At 36.0% G+C, this 21564-nt stretch overlaps 1 protein-coding gene across 2 annotated transcripts in view; it reads right to left on the reverse strand.

Moving 5' to 3' along the window:
- ATRNL1 (attractin like 1) overlaps positions 1 to 21564 on the reverse strand; it is a 1148868-nt gene that overhangs the window by 210648 nt on the left and 916656 nt on the right. Inside the window, exon 28 of one of the 2 annotated variants that reach the window (XM_007478946.3) lies at positions 12254 to 14840. The exons of the other annotated variant lie outside the window; for it this stretch is intronic. Coding sequence (XP_007479008.2) covers positions 14832 to 14840 — 9 coding nt within the window. The 3' untranslated portion in view covers positions 12254 to 14831. Of the gene's footprint in view, positions 1 to 12253; positions 14841 to 21564 lie in introns of those variants that run through there. 2 annotated transcript variants of the gene reach the window in all.

Consider the following 21564-nt stretch of genomic DNA (forward strand, 5'->3'; position numbering starts at 1 on the left):
AATCTCAAGATCTTTTCTCAGGTCAGATGCATCTTCCTTATCTGCTGCACTTGACACTAGTGACGACTCTCTTCTTTTTTTTTTTATGACTCTTCTCTCTCCTGTTCACCCTTTGTAACTGATCCTTCTGACTCCTTTGCTAGTTCATCATCTACATCATGCCTCATCCCCAACTACAGTTATTCCCCAAAGACCCATCTTGAGCCCTCTTCTTTTTTTATTCCTGGAGTTCTTAAACATTTTTTTTGTCATAGGTCATTTTGAGAGTCTAGTGAAGCCTCTGGATACCTCAGATTATTTTTAAAATACATAAAATATAATAAAGATTTAGAAATAAAACAAATTAATATTGAAATATGGTTATCAAAATGTTTTTTTTAATTCATTGATACAAGATCAAGAGTTCTTCATCTACTCTTTCTGTGTTGATAACGATGTTAGCTTTCATGGATTTAAATATCATCACTACTCAAATGAATTTCAGATCTACAACTTCAGTTCTATATCACCAATTGCTTATTGGTCATTTCAAACTGAATGTCCCAGAGACATCTTAAACTCACCATTACTCAGTTTGATCTCTTTCTCCTGATTTTTTCCCCTCCTCTTTTCTGAAATTTCCTCTTTCTGCCCAAGGTACCAACATCTTCCCAGTTTCCCAAATTTGTAATCTGAACATTATCTTCTACTCCTCACCCTACCTCACCCTACATTTTCAGTCAGTTGCCAAATCTTTTTGCTTCCCACTTTCATATCATCCCTAGAATTCAACCTTTTCCATTCACATATCTACCATCTCAATTTTGGTCCTTATTGGCACTCACCTAGATTATTGTAACCTTTCCCTTATTGGTCTACTTGCCTCAATTCTCTATATCTCCCAGGTCTGTCTCTGTCTCACACTGAAACTACAGTCATTTTAATTAGAAGATCTTACCATATACAATCAATTCTAATGACTTCCGTTTGCCTCCAGAATAAAATATACAATCTTCTGGTTGTCTTTTAAATCCCTTTACAATTTAGTACCAAAACTATCTTTCCATCTTCATTAGATATAATTGTTCCTCTTACCCTCTGTGATCAATCCAAACTTGCTTTCTCTATAGTCTTCACACAAAACACTCCATTTCCCCATCTTTTGCATTTGTCAGCCCTCATACCTAGAAGTGATCTGGCTCTTGGTTATGCATCTTGTATGTTTTAGAGGCAAAACTTTAAACACATTACCTTTTTATCAGTCCTTCTCTTCCTTTAATATTTTGGGAATCATCTGCATCCTGATATATCAGTTGCTGGTTTCCTCCTTCCCAAACTACCTTGAATTTAACTACTTTGTGTATATAGATATAGTTATATACATTTATATTAGATATAGATATATGTGTATTGTTGTGATTGACCAATGCTGGACTAGCTAGACTTTCTTTGATATAAGTGTTTCATTGCTTGACCTCTGAATGACTCACCTTATGAGTTAGGAGATTCCTATGTATGTCCTCAATACTACTTGAGTCATTTACATTTAGGCAATGAATAAAAGACTATACTGATCGTAATTATTTTAGTAAACTTCACCAATCAATGTATGCAAGTTTAGCAAACTTTCCTAATCACAATGTCATTGGAATTGATTAGGGGATAGCTTAAATAAGGGAGTCAAAACCCAGATCATCTGCTGATTGACTGCTTCTAAGCTCCCATTCCCATTCAGTAGCTCTGAGTCTACCAGCAACAACAATCTGCCATTAGGCAGAGACTTATTCATCAGGATGCACATGAGACTGTTGGGCTGTGAAGCCACATGCTTGCATACCTATGAGTAATAAACTGGCTGATTCATGATCCTTGGAGTACTTCTGTTTCTTTTCAATATCTTACCTAGGATTTCTTCACATTTATTAACTTTATATTTGAGATATATGTATATATTACATTATAAATATTTTAAATATATATCTAGATATAGTTGTTATCTTTTCTACTTGAGTATAAGCTCCCTGAGGGTTAATACTGTTTTGTTCTTTGTACTTTTAGTCCCATTGCCTACAATACTACCTGGCACATGGTAAAACTCAATATTTAAGTTATTGATTGCTATAGAATGGGCAGGGGGAGGGATACACCCACTCCATATCTATAATGCCAACATGAATCAAGAACCTGGGAATTCTTTAGTGTATATATCTCCCTAAAGATAATGGTGATGTAGCTAGTCTACTACTGATTACTGTAGAGAAATTTTAAAAGGTTTCTCTAAGCTCAGATAGCTGAAGTGACCTGGATTTTAGTTAAGCTTCTTGGATGTTTTAGAGGCAAGTATTTAAACTCAAGCATTCAGATCTCTCTCTACCCCCTTATGCTATAGAGTGCATGTGCACAATAGGTCAAAGTATAAAACAGGATGATTTAATCTAATTATATATAATGTTCTCCAATTAAGGGGAGATTGGGAATGAAATTTGGTCTATTCCAGTAACAGTGAGATTCTGCTTCACTCACTCCAGGTCATTTCACTTGCAAAGAGTTAAATAATCTATGACCCTAAAGAAAATTGGATGTCAGTATTGAAACCAAGGAATTTGAGAGAATTTAAATGGTTCAATTTAATATTTTCAAAATAATTCATTTCCTCCTTTTGTTATCCTCAACTTAAAATTTCATTAATACAATTAAAGCAGCAGAGTCATGGGAAAATAAAATGGATAGGATTTTTAGAGTAAAAAGAAGTGGATATGAATCCCTGCTTTGCCACTAAATACTTCAATATTCTTGGACAAGCTTCTTAGGGTCATACCTTAGAATGAGAAGGGACCTTAGAGGTCATCTAATCCATCTAGGTCATTTAACATATTAGGAAACTGGGGCCCAAAGAGCTTAAGTGATTTGCTTGAGTTCACATGGGTTGCAATCATGAGAGTTACAATTCGAACTCAAGTCCTCTGATTCCAGAGTGAGGGATCTTTCCACTAAAGGTTCCTCATGTGTAAAACTGAGGATATTAGATTAGATAGTTGAAGGAACCTTCAAGTTCTTATATCTGTATAATGCAAAAATGGTAAAACATATGGATTCTAATATTTTTCCTTGTTCATAAACTGTTGTCAAGAGCAGACAGTTCACCATCATCTCCACAGAGCCATTAGCCTTTAGAAATGCACAGTTAATTATCTTCATTATCTTCTTTGGAGAGAAATAAAAATCCTTGATTAACAATCCCAACAAGGTCACTCAGTTCTCTTTATATCCATAAATGCAACACCCAGGAGTTTGGGACTTGAGCCATTATGAGCCATATAATTTGCATTGATCAATAACAAGGGCATCAACAAGAATTTGTTGGATTAGTGCAGCAGCCATCATTATCATCAGTGTCTTGTCTTTATTTATTTATTTATAAATACACCAACAGGATAAGTTTCATGGTAAGCTTCAGGACAGTTTTTTATTGATATAAATTTGTTTATCCCGATTTTGGCATTTTTAAAAGGCAAAATGCTTTACTGCCAAATATTACTATCTTATAGATTGTGAAGTTGAAGATAGTTAAGTAACTATTCTAAAAGGCAGTTAATGAGTTAGGAATGCAGTTAGAAACAGATGAGAACACAACCAAATGCTTTTTAACTTTAAGTATATATCTTTCTATTTTTTTCTTTTCCACGATTGTGAGGATTTGCAATGCAACGTAAGCAATGATGATTATACACCTGCTCTAACTATAGTTAAAAATGCTCTTTTTCCTTTTTCTCAATAATACAGCACACACTAGTGAATGATGATATCCATTAGTGAGAAGCAATTTGTATCTCCATTCACATTTCTGTTTTCAACTGAGTTGTTGATTTATTATGGCTAATGATCATAATTACCATCAGGTCTTTATCATTAGAGGAACTATGGCATCATTAGAAGGAAGTGCCCTTAGAATTAGGAAGAGCTGGATTCCAGTCATGCCCCTCAAGTCCTGCCTCAGACACATCCTGGCTGTGTGACCCAGCACAGCAGTTAGTTCACAATTCTCTTAAGAAGATGAGTTGCAGAAAAGTGAAAAGTGTTCATCTGCATTGGTAGATGAAGTTCCAAAATAGCCAAAGTTCCCCATATTAATAAAGTTATACGTCCTGTCCTCCCCCTTCCTACCACAAAGGATATAGCCACCATTAAGGATTGCTAGCAAATTGACATGGTGGTTACAGAGTCTCACAAAGTGATTATTTCTTCTCATGTTTGCTTTTTTTCCTCTCACAACTTTAATGAATGGTATTTTGTTAGGGAACTTCTTGATTTGCTACAGGCTCTTCATAGGGGATGTCTGACCAGAGAAATCATTATCTTGAGTAAAAATAACTGTCATCATCATTCCAACCCACCAATTCACAGTACAGTAAAAGGGTACTAGTTTTAGTCAGGAGATCTGGTTTTGAGATCCAGCTCTGTGATTTACTGACCATAAGAAAATGACTGCCACTTAAGTTTGAGACCCTCCATTTAAACATCTGTAAAATAGGGATGAGATTTCTATTCTCTGACTGACAAGGTTGTTATAGTGCTTTATAAACTGAAAAGTGCCATATAAATACAATATTATAATAATATAATAATTTTGATTACATTAAAATTAAAAGTTTTTGTACAAACAAAACCAATGTAACATAAATTAGAAGGGAAACAATAAATTGGGGAAAATCTTCATAACAAAAAACTCTGACAAAGGTCTAATTAATAAAATTTATAAAGAGCTAAATCAAGTGTACAAATATCAAGCTATTCTCCAATTGACAAATGGGCAAGGGATATGAATAGACAATTTTCAGATAAAGAAATCAAAACTATCAATAAATACGTGAAAAATATTTTAAATCTCTTATAATCAGAGAAATGCAAATCAAAAACAACTATGAGGTACTACCTCACACCCAGCAGATTGACTAACATGACAGCAAAGGAAAGTAATAAATGTTGGAGGGGATGTGGCAAAAATTAGGACATTAATGTATTGCTGGTGGAGTTGTGAATTGATCTGACCATTTTGGAAGGCAATTTGGAACTATGCCCAAAGGGCGCTAAAAGACTGTCTGCCCTTTGATCTAGCCATAGCACTGCTGGGTTTATACTCCAAAGAGATAATGGACAAGAAGACTTGTACAAGAATATTCATAGCTGCGCTCTTTGTGGTGGCCAAAAATTGGAAAATGAGGGGATGCCCTTCAATTGGAGAATGGCTGAGCAAATTGTGGTATATGTTGGTGATGGAATACTATTGTGCAAAAAGGAATAACAAAGTGGAGAAGTTCCATGGAGACTGGAACAACCTCCAGGAAGTGATGCAGAGCGAGAGGAGCAGAACCAGGAGAACATTGTACACAGAGACTAATACACTGTGGCATAATCGAACGTAATGGACTTCTCTACAAATAGCAATGCAATGATCCAGAACAATTCTGAAGGACTTATGAGAAAGAATGCTATCCACATCCAGAGGAAGATCTGTGGGAGTAGAAATACAGAAGAAAAACATATGATTGATCACATGGGTCAATGGGGATATGGTTGAGGTTATAGAACCTAAATGATCACCCTATATCAATAATATGGAAATAGGCCTTGACCAATGGCACATGTAAAACTCAGTGGAATTGTGTGTTGGAAATGGGATGGGGTTGGGGGAAGGGGAGGGAATGAACATGATTTTTGTAATCCTGAAAATACTCTAAATTATTCAACTAAATAAAATTTAAAAAATAATTTTGTTTTATTTTAGGAAACCATTTATTATTTACATACTTGTCTCTTAGAGGACATCTTAAGGGTTAATTTAAAATCTACCTCTTTCAATTTTCTACCAGATGATTGTGGATTAAACAACTTCATATTAGTAGCTACTACAGTTTTGTGAGGTGTTGTTTCTTTATTAAAATATTCATTAATTTCAAATTAAATTTCAAATTATTTGTGCAAGAGCAAAATTCCTTAATCTTCCTAATCTCTTGATTTACTCAACCTCAAAAAATAATAGTTCACAATTTTACTTCTAAATGATAAGAAACTTGCAGATTACATATATTCATAGGAAGTATCTGTTTTTGAAGAGAGAACTATCAAAAGCATCTCTCAACTAAGATATTGGAGGTATAATGTCAGTTGAACACCCAATTCCACAGACCAGTAAGAAAATTTATCTTCATTCTGATGTTCTTTTGAAGGATCAGGAAAATATTTTTAAAAAGATTTCAGAAACTTCAGACTTCCTTGGGCTGTTTTTCACCAGAGAACATCAAAAAATACAGTTTGTGAATGAAATCTATTTTACCTTTCACATTATTTTAGAGCTCTTTCCTCTCCCCTATCTTTTAAGTTAATAATTATACTCATAATCCTTAATATACTATGCACAAAGGAAAAAGGCTTATAATAAGAGGTTAATGATTTTTGGTGACTCAGTAAGAATAGCTTTTGAAGGGCATAATCAGAATATACATATGCATGGCACATTCCCTTCAATTTGCCACTGGAATTTCTGCATCTTTGTGTTTATTTATGCCATTTCTCATTTATGAGGTATGTCCTCTTCTTTTCCACTCACCCAAATTCTACCTGTGCTGATTATTATTGCCATCAATAACAATCATAATACCTATCCTTTAAGGTCATAATGATTGCTTTCCTTCGTTTAAACTCATAGGACTTATTAAGCATATCATTCATTTAACCCTTATTCATATGCTGCTTTTTTGTGGTTCAAATGAGATAAAGTTTGGAAAGCACCAGTTAAGAATTGTAAAGATCATGACTAAAACCACGAACACACTAAAAATCTTTGTATCTTTTACTTAACTATGGTGACATGTGGGTACTCATTCTTATGTTCACACAGGTAAGTAAGCAAATTATTACTACAGTTGATTTAAAATTGGTGCACCCAGTCCAACATAATAATCTTATATTTTCCATGTCTTGTTTCTACTGAGACTAAAATATTGCTTTATTATACATGTATGTATATAACACAAAACATGTGCCTTAAGAACTGTCAAAAATACTAAAACTCCAGCCAGAAATGCAAGGGATGACACAGTGATAGTTATTCTAAGTGTCTATAATAGGGCCCACCAAATTGAAATAATCCATTTGTTCTAAATTCTTGTTTTCCTCTCCTTCTTTTCCTCCTTCCTTTGGTGTTCTTCTCTGTCTCTCTCATCTGTTGCTGTCCTCTCTCTCTCTCTCTCTCTCTCTCTCTCTCTCTCTCTCTCTCTCTCTCTCTCTCTCTCTCTCTCTCTCCCTCTGTCCTTTTTCCCCTTCTCCATCTCCCCCAAACCCTTCTCCCCACCCCATGTCTCTCTTCACTCATACATACTTCAATAAACACATATGCTCTGATTATTTTCTTCCTTGGTGACATTTGCTAACAATATCATTCTTAATCGAGTCATTGCTAGGCTCTGAGATCTCTGAAAGCTTTCTTATATTTTCATGGCATTGCCTAGATAACTAAAGTAATCCACATGGTATTCAGCCTTTTCCTCAATATCAGTGCTTGATAGAAAAGGATCTTTTCTAACTGTGGCTCCCAGAGCTGGGCAGGCAATTGTTAGGCACTGTTCTAGTTCTGAAAAGCTACCACTGTTCTTATTCATCACGATTCTCAAATAATTGAAGTAATTGACCTGCTTCAGGGTTACTGCCCCAGCTGTAATGTTTGCTAGGACAGGACATTTTTCTGTTGTTGTGCTCACTTAAAGGCTGCAGCAGGGAAAAACTTTAATTACTTTTTCCATAAGATGGAGAGGGCCAGAGAGAAAAATCGTATCATATGCTTACCTCACATAACTGTACATCCTGACACTAATCTATTTTCTATCTTTATGTTCTAGTCTCTACCATGTAAGCAAGTGATAGAGAGAAAATAGGAGGTCTGATTTAGAATATCAAAGTTGCTTAGGGAAGTTTCTAGAGAGAAGAAAGGAAATGGTAAAAAAACGAGCAGCCCTTTAAAAAAATATAATCAATCTATATGGCTAGCTGATATTTGTAAAACACATTTTTCAAAACTCTTTATATGCATATTTTTCCAATTTGATCCAAATAATAAACTATGTCAGAGGTGCAAATATTATTGCCCACTTTACAGATGAGGAAATGGAGGCTTAGCTGTAACGAACTTTAGGTGATGATTCTATTTTAATAAAGTCCATATAAAAAGAATTCATATCACCCTGTACTGTCCCTCTTCTCTTTCCTTACAGTTAGTCCCTTTCAACCTTCATTTTCCTCATGACTGTGCTTCTGACTTTCTAGATTTCACACCTATAACCTCACCCTGAAACCTCTCATCCATCTGCTTCTATAATCTTCTCACCTTGGACAATCATTCCTGCCTACCAGCTCCCTTCTCTCTTCTTCCTGGTGTCTCTATTTTGGGAAGAGGCACAAGCCAGACAACCTTCATTCCCCCGAATTGGTTTCTGACTTTATGGACTTTAACACAACACTTGCATGAGTAACTTCAATTCATACCTACCTTCAGTTTCCTTATGAATATTGTCTTCCCTTATTAGAATGTAAGCTCCTTGGGGGCAGGAATTTATTTTTGGGATTCTTGTATTTACATTTCTGGTGCTTAGCATATTGCTTCATATTGCCATGGAATGGAATGGCTAAAGTATTTGATGGTAAATTTTTAATAGTGTATTATTTCTCAAAATCATGTTCCCAGCTTGTAGGAAATGAGATGAAATGTGCTTTAATCCATTCCATAATGAATTATAATACCTTATTGTTATAAATTAAAATAGAGGATGTCTTGTATTAGAAATTATAAAGTAAAATAGAGGATGGCCATAATGCAAAAGAAGAGCCATGAGATAATAGGATGTAGAAACAGAAGAGACTTTATAGATCATCTAGTCATTTTATAGACTAGGAAAGTGGCAAAATTTAGTGATTTCTCCAAAGTCACATGGACAGTAAGTAGCAGAGTCAAAATCTGAACTTCAGCCTTTTAATTCCAAACTCAGCAGGCATTCCTTTCACCATGTCCCAAGTCAAAAGCCCTTGTTTGAGGACTGGCCTTGCCAGTTACTAGTTTTGTTCCATGGGTAAGTCACTTTGGGCTCTTGGGCCTCAATATTCTCATATAATAAAGAAAATATGAAAACTTTTTTACTACCTTTTTCAAACTTTTCTTCTTGTGAGGAAAACACTAAGCTGTAAAACACTACATTTAAGTGGAGTATTTAAATTAGTTATAATAATACTTATTTTATAATGGATTTTACTATTGATTTTCAGAAGCCGCATGGAATAGTGAATAGAATGCTGAAGTCAGGAAGAGCAGGACAAGCATTTACTACCTATGTGGCCTTGGGCAAGTTGTTTAGTCAATCTGTTTCTTGGTTACCTTATGTGTAAATGCAGAGAATGGACCTGATGGAAGTAGTAAGTTCAATAACAATTAATGTGATGTACAGAAAGAATCTTCGCACATTTTAATCCTCATCTCATTATTATTTTCAAAGATTCCAAGTTATTTTATATGATGTATTATTCTATAATATACACAAATTCTAAATATACACAATATTTACACAATATACACAAATACACTAAATTCTAAAATATACACAAATATACACCTATATATCTACACCCAGACTTAAGATCTAAAATATTGATTAGATTTTAATTCTATTTAATGAGCATTTAATAAGGGGCATCTATGTTCAGGGAAATATGCTACATTCTGGTGATACAAAAGCAAAAATGAAATCATTTCAGCTTTATATCATAAGCCAAGTGAGCACACATGCATGCTCATCCATGCATATATGTGCACAAATGCATGCATGCCAAAAGTTAAGTAGTTGGAGGGTTAAGAAAACCTTCATGCAGGAGGTAGCACTGCAATTGAAGGATATACAGGCAACTAGGTAGTGGAATGGATAGGTCACTGGACCTGGAGTTGGGAAGAACTGAGTTCAAATCCAGACTTGGATACAAGCTGTTATACACTTAGCTAGTCAGTTAAATCCTTCCTGCCTCAAGTTTCCTAAATTGCAAAAAAAAAAAAAAAGGATACTGAGAGCACTGATAAATCACCAAGGGTTGCTGAGAGGATAAAAAGATACACTATATAGGTATACACAGATATAGTTATAAAATATAGAACATTTACAAAAATATGATGTAAATTCTAGCTATTGGCTGCCTTCTGAAAGGTCCATGGTGGATGGCTTGGGTGAAAGTAGATAGGTATTAAGAACTAGTAACAGTCTAGGTAAGCCAGACAGTAGAGGGAATGAGGCTAGGAGTGGGAATTTAAACAATCAATTCTCAAACCGTAAGGCTATCTTTCTCTACACTCTTCTCCCCTAACTGAAACTTTGTTACTTATAAAAAAGCACCTCTTTAGGCTCTATCATTTCTTCTCTGCTACTTTTTGCTTTGATTAGTTGTTCTTCAAACCATCTGGACCAAAGAGCATACATTTTCCTTTTTGACTTCCATGTCTGAGAACAGATGCTACATGCTTTTAAATTTACCTTTATAGAATGTTATGTCATTTTTTGATGTCCAGTCACATGTTTTCTATCCCAGCACTGTCCATAGACCATTTTATCAAGATTTTCACATCCCACATAAGTGAAACAGGACCATTCTGATGAAATTGTTGCTATACTGGTGTCACTGTCCTTATAATGGCCACATCTGGTCTCTTAACTTTTCATTTCTTGTGAATTATTGAGTTCCTGAAATTCCACCAGAATGGCTGGCTTTCTAATATGTTGGTTGTCTAAGAGAATCCTGGACAGATAGACTCGTAATTCTCAAAGTTATCTGAAATCTATCGTTTTCCTTGACTTTGGAAAACCAACGATGGGTCATGTTCCAGTGAGGACAGATGACCGCCTTGACATTCAGTGGTGTGGAAGTTAGCAGGGAAACAAGAGTTGTGTAAGTGTTATAAGTGCAAGAATGCAGGCAAATCTATATTTTAGCTTGCTAACAGTCATATTCAAGCAAAGCTCAAACCTTATCAAACTAAGCTAACCATCTTTGTGGATGCCTATAAATGTTCTTCCACTCTTATACGGTCACACTGTCAGAGTGTAGAAGATATCCACATAGTGACACATAAACATATACTTAAATATCTGATATATTACCTGACGTGTTTTGTTTAATTGGAGGTGTAGGTCTAATTTGGAGTCAGCTTTAAGAGTTATTTTGATACTGAATTTCCTTGCCAGATTACATACTGCTCCTGAATTCATTTTCTTTCTCTCCAGGTGTATGTTACCTTGTTTGCATGATTATATTTGGAGACTGACTGGATCAAAATTTGGTTGGCCATAGTCACTGAAAATTCCAAATGCCCACAAAACTTTCTAAGTATTAGCTAGAACATATTTAGACAGTTCCTTCATTAATATTTAACTTCTCAGTATTTGTGATCCTCCCCCTTTCCTAGGGATTATATTTTCCTTCCTAAACACAGTATTATATGGAGTGCTCCCATAGTTGGTTCATCTGTGTAAATCCTGTTGTTTTATCTCTTCTATTTTTTTGTGTGTGTGAGAAAATATTGTAATTTTTCACATACGTCTTTGAATTTTTGTTATTTTTTTTTAAAGAAAGCTATAGAACCTTAGGAAAGCACTAAGTTTACAAAAATAACCTAACATTATACAAGGGCACCTAGGTAATATTGCTTCAAAACAAACTGTTGAGAATACAGCATTTAAAAAAAAACAAGTACATTAATCAAAAACACTTAATTCAAGAAATTTGTAGCTCAAAATGAAAACACTAACATATTCAAAAAGAAACCCGCATATTTCATGACAAAATAATTTACCATTTTATCACTACCCTACTCTATTAATGATATCAAGAACAGGATGAATATTTGAAAAGTAAATGACAATGAAGTATATAACTGTTATTGGGCTATGTGTGTATGAGATACCCAATAAGTATAGGTTAACTAATGAAAGTGAAGTTTTCATTAATAGCTTCCCAAGAAACACAGCTTGTCATCAATTTTGAAAGCATACTATTAAAAGAATTAAACAGCTGATTATTCATAGGCTCAAAAGATGTAATTCTTGACTAATGTCGGATGACTGTTAGTCTATATCATAAAAATGTCATTGTCTCCCTGAACTTTTGGTGGGGCATGTGTCAAAAGGAAAAGGCCGCCTTTCATAGAAAGAATGATCTGTTATACACTGGACACAGATGAGCAAAAGACTGAAAAGTCAGAAGAGTGACTTTATTCAATGGTAACTGGTTCTTAACAATAAAAGAAAATCAAATAGCAAAGCAATACAGAATCTCTTTTGTCAGTGGTAAGATTTAATTATATTCCATTAATTATATTGATGTGTCAACAAAAGGTCAAGGAACAAAACTTAATGGAGAGACAAGAATAGCATGCATCTGCAGGGTTGGAATAGAGTTAAAACATATGGTAGAAATGAAATGAAGAGTGGTTTATGTTGTAGTTATTTAAACTGGGAGGGGAAATGTGAAACCTCCTCACTGACAGGTGCACATTATAGCAAGATCATGCCCTATAGTGCCTATTCCACAGGATTCCTGGAGATTCATTTTAGTTACAGTCTTGGGCTTTTGCCATTAGGTTTAATAGTAGCAATTAAAGTTGTAATATCAGTACAAATAATACTATGATGCATAAAGAGTAGTGATTGGATTAAGTATAGATACTTGCTCCAACGATGCAGATCATAGTTGTTCTATGTCTTTTTTTAAGTCTGGGCAAGTTCCTGTAGTTAACCTGGTCAGGAGCCTGTACAAAGTGATTGAAGCTGGATCTGAGGTGACAAATAGGTACCATATCTTTCCAGTTCTCTGGCCTTTTGAAAGCTTTTTTCACTGTTGGCAAAGCCCTTGAGAAGCCAGTCACTTCCATACCACAATGATATATTGGAGTAGAGATTTAGTGAAAGAATGACAACAGTTGTAAACATTCAAAAACAAACTGTAGATCTGGGATCCTATCAATTTTTGTATTCCCTCTAGTGATACACATTATGTCCCATCAGTGTGACTCAAGCAGGTCCTCCCATACATTCTCCTCATTGCACTGGGACCTTTCTCCCCTTCTCTCAATATTGGTTGGATAACAATGGTCTACATGAGCTATCCACTGGTTATTCTTCACTACTTGACAGTTCATCTTCCTCTTCCTTCCTTGGTAATGGGTTTATTTTATGTTGTCCTCTCCACACTATTGTTCCTGCATAGTTCCTTGTTTCTAGCTGGTTGCATTCAGTTGGTGTCTATTGTCTTCTAAAGAGCCTCCAGGTAAAATCTCCAGGGACCATTTGTCCCATGACTTACCACAACTATAACATCACCTTGCTGCTCTTCAGAGTAGCAAAGATGACAGAAAGAAAACACATCAATAGATATAAAAATAAAAAAAAAAAACAAAACTATGATTCCCCCAGAAGTGAAATATCAGTACTAAATGAGTATTTAAGGGAGAAACTTGAGGTCATTTAAAAAGAAAAAAAGAATTTGAAGTTTCCCAGTGAAGATGCATGCTGTTCTCCTCTTCCATTTTAATATATATATAAATGTATGTAAGTATATAAACATGGATATATATTAGTATATATGCATATAAATATATATATATAAAGTATGTGAATATATGTAAAGTATATATAAAAGTACATAAAATAAAGATAGCAGATGACATTTATATAGCATTTATTATGTGCCACGCACTGTGCTAAGTGCTTTATAGTTATTATTCCTTTAGAGCCTCCTAACAACCCTGGGAGGCAAATGTTATAATTACCCTCATTTTGCAGATGAGGACACTGAGGCAAATAGGAATTAAGTGACTTGCCCAAATTCACACAGAGAGTAAATATCTGAGGCCAAATTTGAACTTGGGTTTTCCTGACTTCAGGCTCAGAGCTCTCTTCACTGCATCAGCTAGCTACATATGTTGCAAGGCTTAGCATTAGCAACTCAACTTCACACAGTGTTAGCAGAATGCATCCCTACTGTCAACCCTGTGAAGGCAAGATCAGTATTATTCCCATTTTACAGATCAGTAAACTGAAGCTTTGAGAAACCTAGCAACTTATATGAAGTCCCATAACTGCTAAGCAGTAGAAATGTTTCTAAAATCCAGGCCACGTAATTCTAACTCTAATTTCCTAGATTCTAACTTAATTGTGGGTTACCCTCTGCTTCCAGTTTGGGAAGGGTTTCAGTACTTCATCCACAATGCTAAGGAATCTTAGTAGGGGCTCCAGGGCCTTCATACTCTTGGACAAAGATTAGCAAGGGTTCTGGAGCTCCAATAAAGGAGAGTGGAGGCTGGAGCTGAGAGCTCTCATCCATGGAGAAAAAGACAATTCAAAAGATGGAACACAGAGGAAACATGTTGAGAAGTGTTTTTATCTCAAATTAAAGTGAATCTGAATTCAACATTTTTAATAAAGTTTAATTTAACCAATATTTATTAAATGCCTATTATTGCAAAACACTGTACTTTGTGGAGGGGGATACAAAGATGAAATAGGTTCTTGACCCTGCTTTCAAGCTCACAATTAACCTCCTGGGTGGATTAGCTAGCTATGTGTGCAAATGTCTGTAACACAAGGGATCTTGCGAAAAGTGCGAAGAGGGTTCAAACAAAGATCTGAGAAACTTGAGAACTATCCAACTATCAGGGTTTAGAGATTCATGCAGCTGTTCCATGATTTGGGTGACATGTGCTTCGGAGTAGAAAAGAGAAACACAGGTGCTGCCCCTTCAGGGAAAGATTCCCTCCTCTTCTGCTCTTGTCAGATAGTCTGGAATGGGAAAACAAGTGATTACAATCTCATGATGATTTGTAGAAGCATCAGAAAGCTTATGGGTGGTAGATGTTTTTGACTGGTTGGACCCAGGCCCAGGTGCTATAATCCTGGAAGCAGTGAAGGAGGCATTAATTATGAGCTTGAAAATGCCCACGAGTGAGTTTGCGATGGGATCCAGGGAGCCTTGGGAAGGGGTTTTGGACTCTGATGTATGAGAGGAAGAAATGGAGTGGGTGGGAATGGGAGCCTCAGAGCTGTGGGTCAGTTTGTTTGAGGGTCTGGGTAGAATTAGACTTGGGATTGTGCATGGGGCTAGGACTATGACTTCTTTGTCAGTGCCCTGCCATGCATTCACACATGCAACGGGTCTCATTGCTGAGTGAATTCTGACAAAAGGCTCTAATATCAGATTCTGTCTTGTCCAGTCCATGAGAATTGGAGCTCCTGGTTGGTGTAAAAATTAAAATTAATCTCAATAATAAAAATCTCAAAAATAAAAGCAATAAAATATATTTAAGGGATTTATTTGTGGTCATTAGAAGTAAAGGAATAAGAAGGTAACAAATAAAAAAAACCCACGTGCCCATGGCTAATCAGCCTGCTCAAAACCCCCACACTTACTATCACCATCCTTTCCAGGAAGCCAAAGAGCAGGAGGACTGCCCACTGAATTTATCCCGTCTACAGGAAGTACATAATGACAGGAAGTCAGTGGGCTCCCGGTAAATATAGTTCTTTTTTAGGGTAACAGATTTTCAATTATACATTGGTTTTAGGAAAATACCAAGGAGGTAGCATGGATTTGGATGACTTAAGGCACTGGGTAGCCAAACATTCTAATTTTGTGATATACATGTAGAAACAAAGAAACTTTGATTTCTTCAGTCTTGGACATTCCTGGTGTGTGAATTCCACCCACCAAAACACGCAACTTAGTTCTATGAACTTAGTTTAAATCCTAGAGATATGACAGAGTCAAAATATACAGAGGAAGTAAATTGTTATGGCTCACATAACTACCAAAGTACTGAAGGTAAGGTTTGAATGTAGGACTTCCTGATTCCAAGAATACTGCTCTATCTACTATGTCATGCTGCCCTTAGTTTTTGTCACGTCAAAATTTCAGATAATTCTTACAAGTATTTAAGAAAATTTGCAAATGGAGCATATTCTAAAGTACAATCTCTATTCTATATAATTGTCATTATCCTAATGAGGGAAAGTACAGCTAGGTGGGACAGCAGATAGAGTTCTGGACATGGGATCAGGAAGATTCCTTTCCCCAAGTCATTCCAAGTTCAAATTTGGCTTCTGACACTAACTGAGTGGCCCTGGGTAAGTCATTTAACTCTGTTTACCTCAGTTTCCTCATCTGTGAAATAAGTTGGAGAAGGAAATGGCAAAAACACTTCAGTTTTTTTTTTTTCTCAAGAGAATCCCAAATGGGGTCATGCAGAGTTGGGCATGACTAAAAAAATGATTGAACAATAATAAGTGAAGAAAGTCTCATTATGGCTGACCCAGTGACTGGAATACACATCACAAATCAATCATGAGAGAGAATGGCAGTAAGGGGATCTAGAAGTAGGTGAACTTGGCCTTTAGTATGGTGCCACCTCCCCTTGTAAGGGGTTTCTTCCTTTGCTGAGGACACCTTGTCTATCTTTACGCCTTAACACTTTCCCTGGTGCTTGTGTCTTCTTCAGGGCCTCAGATGGAAAGTATTTTATATATGCAATCCTCTGAAGGTGGTAGTTAATAATGGCTTGTGTCCTCCTCATAGAAGAATTTATATCTTCACAGGAGACACCTGAATGGTTTACCATGGAGGGGAAATTTGGGGGCAAGAGATTTTACCTAGACATCCCAAGGATTATGATATTGACAGAGTGATATCAGTATGAGGTTTTCCCCAAGAGAAAAAAATATTATGAAATTAGCTTGGTAAGGGTTTTTATTCCATTTCTACTGCCTTCTTTGTGGCCAGAGGAGCTCCCCTGGCCCAGCTCCCCATAGTATATCTCCTCTAATTTCCTCTGCCTTCCCAGGGCTCTTTCTGCATAAAAAGAAAACAATTTTTAGAAACTTTGTCCCCACAATTCAAATACCAGCTAAAAAAGAAATGCAAATTGGTTGTGGTCAATTTTCTACTCACCAGCCAAGTTTCTCAACAGCATTTCTCTTTGTGTTTTTCTCCCCCGCCCCCCAAATCTCTCCTCACTCAGCATTATGAATCTCAATGCAGCTGAATCATGCAGGTCTGATTTAGCCTGCAAAAATGTCAGTCAGAGCAAGCAAGATGTACTCTTTGGCCTTGAGTGCTCTAAGCTGCTATGAATCACAAGTTTAGTTTTTGCCAAATGAAAAGCAATTTCACTTGCAAAAAAAAAAAAAAGCATGTGTTGAGGGGGAGGGTTGGTGGTGAGTAAGTGAGGAGTAGTTTTGACTTTCAGTTCACCAGGAAAAGAGGGCTTTCTTCACTTTTCCTTGCAACCAACAAAAAATAAAAAAGCTTGCATTGACTAAATTTTCTTAATGTTTAAGTTTTTAATTTTTTTCTACTTTTATTAAAATTACAAACCATTAGTCTAATCAGTAGCCATTGATTACACACGGGCTGCTGTGATAAGAGTTTCTGAAGCACTTTGCATGCTTTATATCATTTAATTTTTACAATAACCCTATAAGGTAGGTATATGAGTGGAAAAGTACTGATGAAGCCCATAGTGTGTGCCAAGCACTGTGTTAAGCATGGAGGACACACTTAGAAAGGCAAAGAGTCCTTATATCTAGGAATTTAGATTCTAGCAGAGGAAAAAACCAGAGAGAGTAGCCAAGGCCAGACACTGGTTTAGATAGTTATAGGTACTGTGTATACATAGGAATCTGTTGATCTATCCAATCAAGCCACAATGACAGAAACAACTGGATCTTAATTCCTGAATCTGAAGGACTTGAGGAAGGAGGTAGAAAGGTGAAGGATAAGGTCTGGCCAAGGAGACTGTTGGATTGGAATGAACACTGAAGGAGCTGGTTGAAGAGGGGAGGATGAAATAAAGAATGGCTGGAAGTTTTTTGTTTGTTTGTTTTTTTCTTCCTGAAATAATGTTTGGAGAGAGATAGTCACCAATAGGACAAAGCGGTCAGCACCAGGCAATTATTATTATCCCCTTTTCAAACATGTAGAAACTGAGGCTCCGTTAGGTTACGTGACTCCTCCTGGGTTCTATAGCAAGCAAAGATAGGAGATGAAATTTAAACACAGGTCTTTTTGCCTCTTCACATCCAGGTGGTTAGTAATTATAGCCTTCTTCAATAGCAGTGAACAAGAAAGCAAATGGAAGTTCCTATGGTTATCAAGGATGGTTATTAACAAGATATTGTTAGGGAGATGCTTAAAAATACTTGGCGGTAATCCCATTTTCTCCATCAAAATGCAGAAACAAAGTCATGTGCAAAATGATGCCCTGCACGACACATTCCATAATAATGGCATGTTAGTGGACTGACCACTTTGTCCTATTGGTGACTATCTCTCTCCAAACATTATTTCAGGAAGAAAAAACAAACAAACAAACAGAAAACTTCCAGCCATTCTTTATTTCATCCTCCCCTCTTCAACCAGCTCCTTCAGTGTTCATTCCAATCCAACAGTCTCCTTGGCCAGACCTTATCCTTCACCTTTCTACCTCCTTCCTCAAGTCCTTCAGAATCAGGAATTAAGATCCAGTTGTTTCTGTCATTGTGCCTTGATTGGATTAAGAGATGAGGATCTTAAGACATTTCACTTCCTTTTCACCTTAGAGTCAGTTTTTCATGTCATCACAGCTTTGTTCCTCTCTCTAGCCATAGGATGTTGGCCACAGTGAAAAGCATCTTTCTCTTCTCCTGAGGACTGTCTATCTTGACTTGCTGAGGTGCAACTTAAGGCACTGTTCACCTGCTCAGTATGTTCAGTCTCTATCTACCAGCCTTCAGCTTATCAGAGACTGCTCCTAAACACTGGTTATCTTGTGCTGCTGCAGCCCCATTAAGCTGTCTGAAACATCTCATTTTTTCAAGATTGTTCTTGTTATGAACAATTTTTGTAGTGTGGAGAAGTATTGTGAGGGAGCAAGCATTTCAGATAACATTTCAGATTAGGCTATTATGGTAAAATTGAGCATTCCAATCAAGTCATCGAGCTTCTAAACTGATTTACTACATCTGTGATCTTTTATGTTGGAAACTATTTGGAAGAAGAGAACAGAAAAAGCTGTAACTGATTTCCTTCCCCCACCCTCTCCCCAATATTCCAAGTAATAAAAGCATGGGAAAAAATAGAAGCCAGTGCATTGAGTTCATCGTGTGCCCAGGACATGAGGCAAAGATTATTTGTTAGAGCTGGGGAGAGGCAATGTGACCTCGGAAACTGAGCCCCAGACCAGTAGCTAGGATCCTGTGAATTCAAAGCCTAGTTTCTTCTTTGCCTTGAGAAATCCACTAACCTTCATTTTCTTGAGTTTTCCCTCACCTGTGCTTCAGAATCCTTGTCTCTCTTTATGGATCAATTCAGATGACACCTTTTCTAGAGGCAGTTAGGTGGCACAGTACATAGAGGAAAATGATCTAGAGTCAGGAAGTCCTGAGGCCAAATCCTGCTTCAGATGTTTATGCACTGTATGACCCTGAGTAAGTCACTGCCTTCCTTGGTTTGCAAGATGGAAATAATAATAGCACCCATTTTCCAGGGTTGCTGTGAAGATGATAGAGTATTTCTTTCTTTCTTTTAATAAAACCCTTACCTTCCATCTTGGTATCAATACTGTGTATTAGCTCCAAGGCAGAAGAGTGGTAAGGCCTAGGCAATGAGGGTTAAGTGACTTGCCCAGGGTCACACAGCTAGAAAGTGTCTGAGGTCATATTTGAACCCAGGACCTCCTGTCTCTGGGCCTGACTCTCAATCCACTGAGCTACCCAGCTGCTCTCAATATAGTATTTCTTAAATGCTTTGTAAACCTTAAAGTGCTACAGAAATGTTAGTTATTGCTATTATTACTAATTATTCCATGAAACCCTCCCTGGTGTCACTAGTTGTTTGTGCTCCTCTCCAATATTTCTTATACTATACTTCTTTTTGTGATAATATTTTCTCCCTTTAGTGTAGCATAAGCTTCTGGTGGGTATGTATTGTTCTCTTTTTGTCTATTATATCTGTAGCACCTTGCATGGGACTTTGCCCTCTGTAGGCTTAATAGATGTGTTTTGAATTGCTTGTTGAATTAATATCACATATCAAAGAATCCTGGAAAGATCAGTTTCATAAATTACACTAGAGATCAGGTTAAGAAATTATATCATAACAGGAGTACACATTTCAATAATGCTGTAAGATTATTCCCTGACAACTCTGTGGTGTAGGTGAAATAAATTATGTTATTTTACAGATGAGGAAACTGAGGTTCAGAAAGATAAAGAGATTTACGAACAGTCATATAACTACTAAATACTGAATGAGACTTATTTTAAGTACTGGAAAAACTAACTAGGTGAATCTATATATATATATCTTTTTGGAGATGAATTAATGTCTCCTCAAATATGCATCTTTTGCAAATTTGGGATTTGTATATTTATATGAGGGGGAAAAGATCATTATTTAAATATTTGGGAACACATTCTTTTGATAATGTAAATATATATATATAAAGTGATATTATGATATTGGGTATGTATTGTATAATGGCATTATATTAGCATATATTGAGAAATAAGGATATGGAGATATAGACGTATTTAAGCAATGCAGGCACTTTAGTTCCCTTGAAAGTGATGAGCACTTACAAGTTTGGACATTCAACTGAAAGAAAATCCTTATTCAGGAATCAAGAATATATTTCTGCCACTATTCCTGATTTACATTATGCATTCCATATTTTATATTTAATGTTGGAAACAGTCCATCAGAAATTGTCCATCAATAAATTACTCACTCATCTATGATGAACAAGAAAAATTACAAACTGCTTACCATACAATAATTATTGCTATATTTGAACTATCTGTGGTAAAATACTAAAAAAACCCAAAATGTTTTTTTCAAAGTTTGTAAAGTTTACCCCTTTCCAATATTAATATACTTTCTTTGGGCTACAGAATATTCTTTATTATTACAGCTTATTCTATTGATTTCAGATGTATAATTTTCTAACCTTCAATTTGTGCAACTGTGAATAACAGAGATGATTTAATTTGTAATGTGCTAGAAGAGGTAGGTCTCAATATGTCTTTCAAAGACTCAAAATTTGGAGGACCAGCATTTATATTGAGTGGGTTTAATCAGTTATCTATTTCACTGATTTGATAAATGGCTTTTTCTTACTTTTGCCAAATAGCTTAGAGGATGCTAAGGAAGCATTGCCCTACCCCTCACTGCCTTTTCCCAGTCAGTAGTTTTAACTTGTTATCTTAGTTTTTGTTTTTTTAACAGACATATCCAAACTCATTTTTAATTTACCAAGTTTATGTCTTTGTTCATTTTTATTTGCCATCTTCCTTGTGTCAGTTCTCAGCTCCATGTAAAGCAGAGATTTAGGATACTAGGGATGGAAATGAGCATTCAACTTAGAGTTGGAAGACCTTTGCCTGAACCCTGGCTCCATTCCTTACAAGCTGTGTGTCCTCCAATATATCACTTGATTTCTTCATCTTTAAAACTCCAATGATGGGAGCAGTTCCT

Source organism: Monodelphis domestica, chromosome 1 (assembly GCF_027887165.1).
Source record: "Monodelphis domestica isolate mMonDom1 chromosome 1, mMonDom1.pri, whole genome shotgun sequence".
NCBI classification, from domain to species: Eukaryota; Metazoa; Chordata; class Mammalia; order Didelphimorphia; family Didelphidae; genus Monodelphis; species Monodelphis domestica.